This window comes from Lipotes vexillifer, unplaced genomic scaffold, assembly GCF_000442215.2.
Source record: "Lipotes vexillifer unplaced genomic scaffold, Lipotes_vexillifer_v1.1 scaffold58, whole genome shotgun sequence".
Classification (NCBI taxonomy): Eukaryota; Metazoa; Chordata; class Mammalia; order Artiodactyla; family Lipotidae; genus Lipotes; species Lipotes vexillifer.
In genome coordinates this window covers 2,635,420-2,646,557 of record NW_006781997.1, presented here as the reverse complement: position 1 = coordinate 2,646,557, position 11,138 = coordinate 2,635,420, and the positions used below count along the sequence as shown (strand labels likewise).

The 11,138-nt window shown below is 47.6% G+C and overlaps 1 protein-coding gene across 1 annotated transcript in view; it reads right to left on the bottom strand.

Annotated features, from left to right (window-relative positions):
- Positions 1-5,392, bottom strand: part of MAN1A1 (mannosidase alpha class 1A member 1) — a 174,081-nt gene extending 168,689 nt beyond the window's left edge. Inside the window, exon 1 of the mRNA XM_007454935.1 lies at positions 4,784-5,392. Within this exon, the coding sequence (XP_007454997.1) occupies positions 4,784-5,392 (609 nt within the window). The remainder of the gene's footprint in view (positions 1-4,783) is intronic.
- Positions 5,393-11,138: the final 5,746 nt, after the last annotated feature.

The window sequence follows — 11,138 nt, the reverse complement described above, 5'->3', positions numbered from 1 at the left end:
AGCCTTATTCGCAGCGGGCAACCCCTCTTTCCTCTCTAAAACTGAACATTTACAGTGTACTTTTAGAATAACATGAGGAACTTTTTTTTTTTTTTGGTTTACAAAGGAACATATCTGCCTGAACTAATCTGATGAGAATCCATAATCCATTTCTTCCCGTTAGCCTTTGACTAAATACTGAAGCTAAACATGCTGGCTTCCCTGCCCCCTGGGTTCTCACGGCAACATGAAATTTTAAAGAACCCATTTAGTTCAACCACTTTATGCAAGACTGGGCAGTTTCAAAACATCTAGGTGCGAAGATGTTAGCACCACATGGACATAGAAGACTACATGAATTTCCTTTATGTGGTTCATTAAAACCTTCTGATCTAGAGACACAGATAACATGGATCTAATAAGGACAGATACGCATACTGTTAATATGCTGTCCTGAATTGACTGCTACTGTCTTAGTGCTTCTGCTCTAAATGCACTTTTAATCACTACTGGTCAGTACTGATAGCTTTTTCACATCCATGCATCTTTAGTATTTAAAATAATTTCCTGGGACAACTGTAATCTGCACTAACTGGCAGCGCATAGGAATTTAGAGGAATGAAATGTGTGAATTACACTGCTTCAAACTTAAGAGAAACATAAGCAGATACAAATTTGGGGCTAAATTATCTATGGGTTTTGGTTGGCTATTTTCAAGGAGCCTGAGAGATGAAGAGGAGAGGGAGATGGTTGGTGAAAGCAGAGACTTTTTTCCACCTTCCTGGTTTTGCAGCACTGACAGGATTTCTTGGAGGAGGGAAACTGCTAGACAGAAGTTGTCACAGGGAGTAAAATCCAACCCCCACCCCAAGTCTAGGAGGGTTCTATGCCTGAGGAAGGGTCTCAAAGCAGAAAGGCTGATGGGCTGTGGAAGGAAGCTACTTGCACAGGAGGGATGAATCAAGGCATTCTGCCTAGGGTAAACTGAAAGGCACCCAAATCCACTTTAACTTGATCAATTACAGCTTAACCAAATTCATCTGGTCTTTATACTAAACTAAGAAATCCTACAACAACCAAGCTGCCTCCATTCTGGAGCCACTTAAGCTAAGTACCTCTTCACAACCTCAAAATTCTCTCTGAAAATTGGGGGGATCAGGAAGCTTCCTTTCCTGATTACCTACCCAATGTCAAAACACAAAATTTATTTTCACAGAGACTCTGTGAACCTTAAAAAATGACAAACATATTATTTCCATTCATAATGTATTTTAGAAATTGGAATCAAGATTTGAGATGAAATGCTTTTAATATGGTTCCTGCAGCTCTTGGATTGTGTAAAAAAACCAAGCTGGCATAGATTCACAGGGGACAGTAGCTGTAAAAGGAGGCATGTCCACAGAGAGCCTAGTGGCAAGAGGAAGTCCGGGCTTCAAGTCCTGACTCAATCACTAACTGGTTCTGGGGCTCTGGGCCCTTCAACTTTCATCTTTAAAATGACAGTCCAAAATGATTTGTGAGGTCCTCTTCAGCTTTAAGCTAGGCATGAACTAACTACATGTTACAAGTTCTAACTGAAAAACACAGGAAAGAAACTACGAAAGACTTATCAAAGTCCATGTTTGTCCTAGATTAAGTTTGTCATCATTGTGCTGCTGTGGAGGAAAACGTGTTGCACCACATGGAATACTTTTTCTGACTACACCCGAAATGCAAGAGGCGGTAGGCTGGCTTTTTACATTTTTCATTTTTTGAAAAGTAAACAACAGTGTGCCCCCTATGATAGGAAGTTCTCGAGTTTCACCTTTATAGTCTGTAAGTACACACAGGATGCCACCTGGCAGAATGGGGCCACATGACCCAACGCGGAGTGTGCTGGCTTGCTGTTAGAACATTTCTATCATGTGTGATTGACGCTTTGCGTTTACATGCAAGCTTCATTTCAAAGCCACGTCCAAGCCTCATTAGAGGGCTGTTTGGAACCTTCACTGTCACTGCTCTCAGGGACGATTAACCATGGATCAGGCAGTGAAAGAGGAGGTTTGCACAGCACCTGCCCATGTATTTAATACCTACCTCGTGTGGCTTATGCTCACCGGAGCATGATAGTTAAGAACAACGGGATTCAACCTCAGATCATAATTGGCCCCATCTACTTTGACACTGAAATGGGAACGAAAGAGCCTTTGACACTGCACCTGGTGTAAGTGGAAAACCATGTCTCCCCACACTGTAATGTTACCGTCATGTCCCTCTACACTGTAATGTTAGTCTTAAAGAGTTTCCAAGGTTTGTCGTTTCTCCCAGAAAAACACCGCGGGTCCGCAGGGATTTCTAGCCGGGCGCACTCACCTCTTTGATCTTCTCCCTTTTCTCGCGGATGGCGGCGTCGGCCGGCTCCCCGTCAATCGCCCCAACGAGGGGTGCTAAGTCCACTGGGGGCAGCATCTTGAACCCCACCCTGTTACTCAGCTGGTCCTGGGCCACCTTCTCCTTCTCTATCAGGATGTCTCTTTGGATCTCCTCGGGCAGCTTCTGCAGGGTCTCCTTGGCTTCCCTCAGAGCTCGCTCGTGGTTTTCACGGATCCTGGCCAAGTTGTCCTCCAGGGCGGCCGCGGGGTCCCCGGGCGCGCCCTCCTCGCCGCGCCGGGCTCGCCCATCTGCCGCGTCCTCAGCGCGCGCCCCGGGCCCGGGCTTGCGGGAAATTTTAAAGAACCCATTTAGTTCAACCACTTTATGCAAGACTGGGCAGTTTCAAAACATCTAGGTGCGAAGATGTTAGCACCACATGGACATAGAAGACTACATGAATTTCCTTTATGTGGTTCATTAAAACCTTCTGATCTAGAGACACAGATAACATGGATCTAATAAGGACAGATACGCATACTGTTAATATGCTGTCCTGAATTGACTGCTACTGTCTTAGTGCTTCTGCTCTAAATGCACTTTTAATCACTACTGGTCAGTACTGATAGCTTTTTCACATCCATGCATCTTTAGTATTTAAAATAATTTCCTGGGACAACTGTAATCTGCACTAACTGGCAGCGCATAGGAATTTAGAGGAATGAAATGTGTGAATTACACTGCTTCAAACTTAAGAGAAACATAAGCAGATACAAATTTGGGGCTAAATTATCTATGGGTTTTGGTTGGCTATTTTCAAGGAGCCTGAGAGATGAAGAGGAGAGGGAGATGGTTGGTGAAAGCAGAGACTTTTTTCCACCTTCCTGGTTTTGCAGCACTGACAGGATTTCTTGGAGGAGGGAAACTGCTAGACAGAAGTTGTCACAGGGAGTAAAATCCAACCCCCACCCCAAGTCTAGGAGGGTTCTATGCCTGAGGAAGGGTCTCAAAGCAGAAAGGCTGATGGGCTGTGGAAGGAAGCTACTTGCACAGGAGGGATGAATCAAGGCATTCTGCCTAGGGTAAACTGAAAGGCACCCAAATCCACTTTAACTTGATCAATTACAGCTTAACCAAATTCATCTGGTCTTTATACTAAACTAAGAAATCCTACAACAACCAAGCTGCCTCCATTCTGGAGCCACTTAAGCTAAGTACCTCTTCACAACCTCAAAATTCTCTCTGAAAATTGGGGGGATCAGGAAGCTTCCTTTCCTGATTACCTACCCAATGTCAAAACACAAAATTTATTTTCACAGAGACTCTGTGAACCTTAAAAAATGACAAACATATTATTTCCATTCATAATGTATTTTAGAAATTGGAATCAAGATTTGAGATGAAATGCTTTTAATATGGTTCCTGCAGCTCTTGGATTGTGTAAAAAAACCAAGCTGGCATAGATTCACAGGGGACAGTAGCTGTAAAAGGAGGCATGTCCACAGAGAGCCTAGTGGCAAGAGGAAGTCCGGGCTTCAAGTCCTGACTCAATCACTAACTGGTTCTGGGGCTCTGGGCCCTTCAACTTTCATCTTTAAAATGACAGTCCAAAATGATTTGTGAGGTCCTCTTCAGCTTTAAGCTAGGCATGAACTAACTACATGTTACAAGTTCTAACTGAAAAACACAGGAAAGAAACTACGAAAGACTTATCAAAGTCCATGTTTGTCCTAGATTAAGTTTGTCATCATTGTGCTGCTGTGGAGGAAAACGTGTTGCACCACATGGAATACTTTTTCTGACTACACCCGAAATGCAAGAGGCGGTAGGCTGGCTTTTTACATTTTTCATTTTTTGAAAAGTAAACAACAGTGTGCCCCCTATGATAGGAAGTTCTCGAGTTTCACCTTTATAGTCTGTAAGTACACACAGGATGCCACCTGGCAGAATGGGGCCACATGACCCAACGCGGAGTGTGCTGGCTTGCTGTTAGAACATTTCTATCATGTGTGATTGACGCTTTGCGTTTACATGCAAGCTTCATTTCAAAGCCACGTCCAAGCCTCATTAGAGGGCTGTTTGGAACCTTCACTGTCACTGCTCTCAGGGACGATTAACCATGGATCAGGCAGTGAAAGAGGAGGTTTGCACAGCACCTGCCCATGTATTTAATACCTACCTCGTGTGGCTTATGCTCACCGGAGCATGATAGTTAAGAACAACGGGATTCAACCTCAGATCATAATTGGCCCCATCTACTTTGACACTGAAATGGGAACGAAAGAGCCTTTGACACTGCACCTGGTGTAAGTGGAAAACCATGTCTCCCCACACTGTAATGTTACCGTCATGTCCCTCTACACTGTAATGTTAGTCTTAAAGAGTTTCCAAGGTTTGTCGTTTCTCCCAGAAAAACACCGCGGGTCCGCAGGGATTTCTAGCCGGGCGCACTCACCTCTTTGATCTTCTCCCTTTTCTCGCGGATGGCGGCGTCGGCCGGCTCCCCGTCAATCGCCCCAACGAGGGGTGCTAAGTCCACTGGGGGCAGCATCTTGAACCCCACCCTGTTACTCAGCTGGTCCTGGGCCACCTTCTCCTTCTCTATCAGGATGTCTCTTTGGATCTCCTCGGGCAGCTTCTGCAGGGTCTCCTTGGCTTCCCTCAGAGCTCGCTCGTGGTTTTCACGGATCCTGGCCAAGTTGTCCTCCAGGGCGGCCGCGGGGTCCCCGGGCGCGCCCTCCTCGCCGCGCCGGGCTCGCCCATCTGCCGCGTCCTCAGCGCGCGCCCCGGGCCCGGGCTTGCGGTCGGCGGGCGGCTGCAGGGCGGGGCTGGAGTGGAACAGGACCCCGCTGAGCAGCTTGGAAGAGTCCGGCAGGAAGAAGATCGCCCCGAAGCAGAGCGTGATGAAGGCGCTGAACACCAACAGCAGCACGAACTTCTCCGTCAGGCGGAAGGCGGCGGGGCCGGACCCCTTCCTGCCGCCGCCGAGTCCCCCACCCAGGCCGCCGCCCAGGCCGCTGCCCGCGGGACTACTGAAGAGCGGCAACAGGCTCCCCACCGGCATCGCTCCCGCTGCCTCCTGGCTGCCCGCTGTCCAGTGGCCTTGCGCCGCGCCGCTCAGCAGCCAAACTTCGCCGCCGCCCGGCGTCAGCGGCTGCGGGGCTGGGTTCTGCGCATCCAGGCCGCCCAAACCCCCCGCCTGGGCTGCAGGTATCCCTTGGAGAGACAACTCCCCTCCGAGTCTTCTCCCCGGGGCGGCTCCTCTGGCAAACAAACAGGCGCGACGGAGCGCTCGCTGCAGCCCCTGCGGGGAGAACAACAGTAAAACGTAGTAACTACGATGATGGTGATAAAGTTTCCACCGGTCTCCGCCCTTCGACGGCCGCGAGAGCCGCCAGGACAGCTTCCCCCGCACGGAGTCCGGAGTCCGGCTCCCGGCACCGCTCTCGGAGCTCACACTTCGGACTTGGGGTGAAGTTTGCGGGTCTCGGGAGCGGGCTGTCCCGTGCACACCTGGAGCAGAGGCGTGCGCGGGCACCTACTGGAGAGGGCAGCGCACCTCTGCGCCGCAGAGGCGCAGCGTGGGTGGGTGGGGCTAGTCAACTTCGCCCGCTCCTCATCCCGAAGCTCGGAGTAGCTGTGTCTCCGCTTCCCAGTTGGCGGGTGCGCGTGCAGCCCGGCCGCCCCGCAGCGCTGGTAGCCGCTCAGCTGGGCTAGCGCGCCGACCTGCGGGCGAGCAGGAGCAAGCAGGGGAGTACGACGCCCTTGGCCGCGGCTCCGCTAGCACTAACACGACTGCCGGTCTCGGGGCGGTCGGAAACGAGGGCGGTGACGCGGCCCGAGAGTGATGGCGCGGCCGGGCCAATCACGAGCGGCTCAGGGTCCTGCGGGGGCGGGGCCGAGGCGGGGAGGGGAGTTTACGGGAAGCGCAGCCTCGCAGGGGCCCGGCCGGGGGCTGGGAGGTAGCGGGGCGCGGAGGCGCGAGGCGGGAGAGGGTGGCGGCGGGGAGGGTGGCCAGACCCGCTGCGGAGGCCAGGGGCGGGAGGCAGCGGGCGGGGCCCGGGGATGGGGAGCTTATCCCGCTCCGGCCTCGGGCCCGGGTCCCAGGGGTGGTTGGTCTCGAGTTGCTGGGGGAGGCGCCTGAGCTGATGCGGGACCTCCCCGCCGTCCTCTCGGACCTGCGCCTGGCCGTGCGGGGCCCGCCCGGAGGAGGGCCAAGAAGGACAGGGTCTTGCAGAGAATTGCCAGATTGTTATGACGCGCATCTTTTCTCCAGTTATCCTCCTTTTACCCAAGGCAGGGATTCCCCTCTGGCAAACAAACAGGCGCGACGGAGCGCTCGCTGCAGCCCCTGCGGGGAGAACAACAGTAAAACGTAGTAACTACGATGATGGTGATAAAGTTTCCACCGGTCTCCGCCCTTCGACGGCCGCGAGAGCCGCCAGGACAGCTTCCCCCGCACGGAGTCCGGAGTCCGGCTCCCGGCACCGCTCTCGGAGCTCACACTTCGGACTTGGGGTGAAGTTTGCGGGTCTCGGGAGCGGGCTGTCCCGTGCACACCTGGAGCAGAGGCGTGCGCGGGCACCTACTGGAGAGGGCAGCGCACCTCTGCGCCGCAGAGGCGCAGCGTGGGTGGGTGGGGCTAGTCAACTTCGCCCGCTCCTCATCCCGAAGCTCGGAGTAGCTGTGTCTCCGCTTCCCAGTTGGCGGGTGCGCGTGCAGCCCGGCCGCCCCGCAGCGCTGGTAGCCGCTCAGCTGGGCTAGCGCGCCGACCTGCGGGCGAGCAGGAGCAAGCAGGGGAGTACGACGCCCTTGGCCGCGGCTCCGCTAGCACTAACACGACTGCCGGTCTCGGGGCGGTCGGAAACGAGGGCGGTGACGCGGCCCGAGAGTGATGGCGCGGCCGGGCCAATCACGAGCGGCTCAGGGTCCTGCGGGGGCGGGGCCGAGGCGGGGAGGGGAGTTTACGGGAAGCGCAGCCTCGCAGGGGCCCGGCCGGGGGCTGGGAGGTAGCGGGGCGCGGAGGCGCGAGGCGGGAGAGGGTGGCGGCGGGGAGGGTGGCCAGACCCGCTGCGGAGGCCAGGGGCGGGAGGCAGCGGGCGGGGCCCGGGGATGGGGAGCTTATCCCGCTCCGGCCTCGGGCCCGGGTCCCAGGGGTGGTTGGTCTCGAGTTGCTGGGGGAGGCGCCTGAGCTGATGCGGGACCTCCCCGCCGTCCTCTCGGACCTGCGCCTGGCCGTGCGGGGCCCGCCCGGAGGAGGGCCAAGAAGGACAGGGTCTTGCAGAGAATTGCCAGATTGTTATGACGCGCATCTTTTCTCCAGTTATCCTCCTTTTACCCAAGGCAGGGATTCCCCCAGTGCTCGGTAGCCGTTAACCCAAAAGTCCCTCGGCGAGGAGCTGTGATTTGGAGAGCTTTTGAGCTCAGCTTTTGGGCTGTCCGGTCGAACATCCCTTTACATCCGGAGACTTAATAATGGTTTTGTGGTTGCTTAGGAGTCTTCGTGTTCATCCAAAACCCCCTTTAAAAAAAGAAAAGTTGTGTAGCTCCCCCACCCACTCCCACTTTCAAAATTAATTTATCTCATGCAAGTTGGTCATATTTTCCATTTAAAGAAGACAGTTTTGTGCTGCCATAGCTTCAAGTAATAAGTTTCAACACTGTTGAAATTAAGTCTTGGATTTGACCACTTCCAGGGAAGTAAGGACTTGGTCCACCAGAGATTGTGTTCAAGACAGCATTATTTTACAAAATGTGTTCGTAATTCCCCTGTAGCTCTGCAAATAAAGGGTTATCAGAGAGGAAAGAGTTGACTGACTTCCCATTTCCCACTTGTGAAAGCTAGTTTGTAGCAGCCTTATCCTATATCCCTCACCTTTCTCTGGAAACGTGATTTGAGCTGTTTCTGCTTGTTGTCTTTAAAAAAAAGGAAACAGCTGACACCTTTCAGGAAGGTGCCCATAATGTAGTTGTTTTCAGGTGTTAGACTGTGTGAGAAAATAAAAAATAAAATTACAAATCCTTATTACAGTTTTCATTTAAGTATTCATTTTAACGATCATTATTTGTTTTGTGTAAAATGAGTCATACACCCAAAGTTTCTGTTAATGGGAAATTATTGTTTGATAAAGCCAACTGTATGGCTTAGTTTTTTTTTTTTAATAACTGCTATGAAATTCTACGCCCAGAAGAGTGCAGCATATGCAAGCAGGGTAACAAAGTTTAGAAGGACTGAAAAAGAAAACAATGATTTTTGTTTTTAATGATGGAAGGGTAATTTTTGTTTCAAACTGCAACTTGTAGATAGGCTGAAGAGTTTGAATCACTGGGAATTAAGGTCAATCGCTTTATGATCATCTCTTTTGGAATGATTATTTCAACTACTGTGTTTTAAGAATGGAATTATTTCTTGTAACCACAAAATATTTAGAAATGTTGAAATTAATATTACTATTCCAGAAAAGCAATAAAATCTGCTTGTAAATGCATGTTAAAGTGGTGATGAAAGGAGGTTATAAACCTAATGCTATTCTGGCACTCTTTAATTTTGATATCAAACCAGTTTGAGCATTTAACCTACATCCTGTAGTGGAAACATTCAAAATTTGGCATATGGACTTAAAGATGATTTTTTTTTTTCTAAAACCTTCAAATTTGACTCATCTATATTATGTTTAAATCTTTTAAAGGGACTATTCTGTTTATTTCTGTTTACCTTTATGTAGCTTATTTTAAGATTGCTTTCTTATTATCTGTTTTTCTTATAAAACAGATTTATTATGAGTGAAGCCTGCCTTTAAAGACTTGTTAAACAAGAAGTTAGCAGGGGTGGTTGATTATGCGATACATATTAAAGGGTGCCAGTCTGTGTTAGGTAGGATGAAAAACATGTGGGAATGCTCATGTTTGGGCTAAAACAAGTAAAAAGAATTCACAGAGAAGGTATTTGAAGAGACATACCAACTAAATTAAACCAGCTAATGGTTTCAACCATGTAAAACTGTTAAAACTAACCATGTGTATTCATGGTAAGGAAGGAGTACAGAATGTTCAGTAAGTAAAAATGTGCATTTTGTAGAAGCAAAATCTGAGACTTTGCCCTGATTTCCATTCCATAAGCACATATTCTACAGTTGGAAACACAACGCTTTGTATCCTCATATAAATAAAGGGGACTGGTACTGGTCTCCAAATAATAAAACCTTGAATGTGTCCTGTAAATCTAGACTCTCTACCTTGCCTACCTGAAGACATAGCATGATCTTTGGGATTACTGTGATTGTGATAAAGTTGCTGTTTTCTCATTATGAACAGTCTAATGTAAACTTAGCAACCTTAGTAATTCTGTGCAGCTTTTCTGTTTCAATACTTGCTGTGTTTTCTTCTGTGGCCAGCCAGTCCTGAAGCGACTCCCTTGTACTTCTTGCAAGTTTGCTTGCAAACTTAATTCTTACCTTTTCCTTTTTCAAAACTTATATCTCTGTATCTTTCTTTGACAATTTGTAAATTTTTTGTTTCAAGATACAATCTTTAGAATCAAGTAATTTTTTTAAAACCTGGTTTTGGTTGGAGATATCTCCCCACCCTCCACCAGAGTACAAGGAAGTCCCCAATTTATTTGACTGCTTGAATTTCTCTGTTTTTAAAATAACATTTAACAAACGGTAGATTTAACTTTTACACAGATGTGCCTAAAATTAAATATAATTATAATTATAAACAGGATTACAGAAGGAAAAGTGACAATATTTTAATGAAAACTATGGTGAATAAATGTTTTTATAAAGTTATAAGTTCTCAAAAATTAAATTGCCAAAAACATTTCTTAGTAGGAAGTTTCTAGAAAGTACTAGGTTTAAGGAAGAATCCTTTTGATAATCTTTGTTCTTTAAAAATAAAAAGTAATCTAATGAAAGAATTAACATATATATGTAATAATTAATACTGAAATGCTCCAACAAGTTAGATTTCTGATAAAAATATTCCTATAGCTGATTTTCTAATTGTCTTTAAATTCCAGATCACAGTAGGTTTCTGCTTTTATTTTTAAAAAACCAAAATATAATATGCAAAAAATTGTTCATTGTGAACATTAATCTTGAAATTTCAGTACTTCAATGGGCAATGCTGAATTTTACATGAAATGTATTAAGATGAGAATTAACCAAAGTTGTAAAATAAGCTATCAATAATATTCTTTGTCATTTGAGGGGTTACAATTATATCTCTGCTTCTTTCTTTTCCCCTCCTCAATTTACTTTGGAACAGCTTGAGTTGCAGATAATTTTTATAGAATTCCAATCACCTTTGTGTGTGCTTGGGGGCAGTGGGCAGGGAGTAAGAGGCTGAATCAAGGAGCCCTCTCTGTACCTTCATGCGCCTGTTGAAAGATCTGTTTTTGTTCTGAACGTTCACTTCTAAATATTAGCAGTCTCCAAAAACATTGCCAAAAACATTGTGATCCACAAAGTATTCGTACATCAGCTCTTTAGAAATTTTAGAGCATTTCTCTCCATAGAAACAAAGTTGTAAACGGTGTTTTGGTTGCTAGTCTGCTCTGCAAAGATATATAAGACCCTAGGGAAGAATAAAATGTTGGAAAAAATAGTGTTGTAATGCTAGTAATCAAAGTAGCATTAAATTAGTAGGTGTTTTATTTATCAAGATTGATGGAGCCTGAGGACAAACAGATTTATTTGGAAGAAGAAGAGATATAATGATTGTTTCAGGAAGATTCTAAACAAACTTGCAAGGTCAGTAAGGTTTATGGAAGTTCTTAGGTATAGTTTTCCTTCACTACGTATACATTT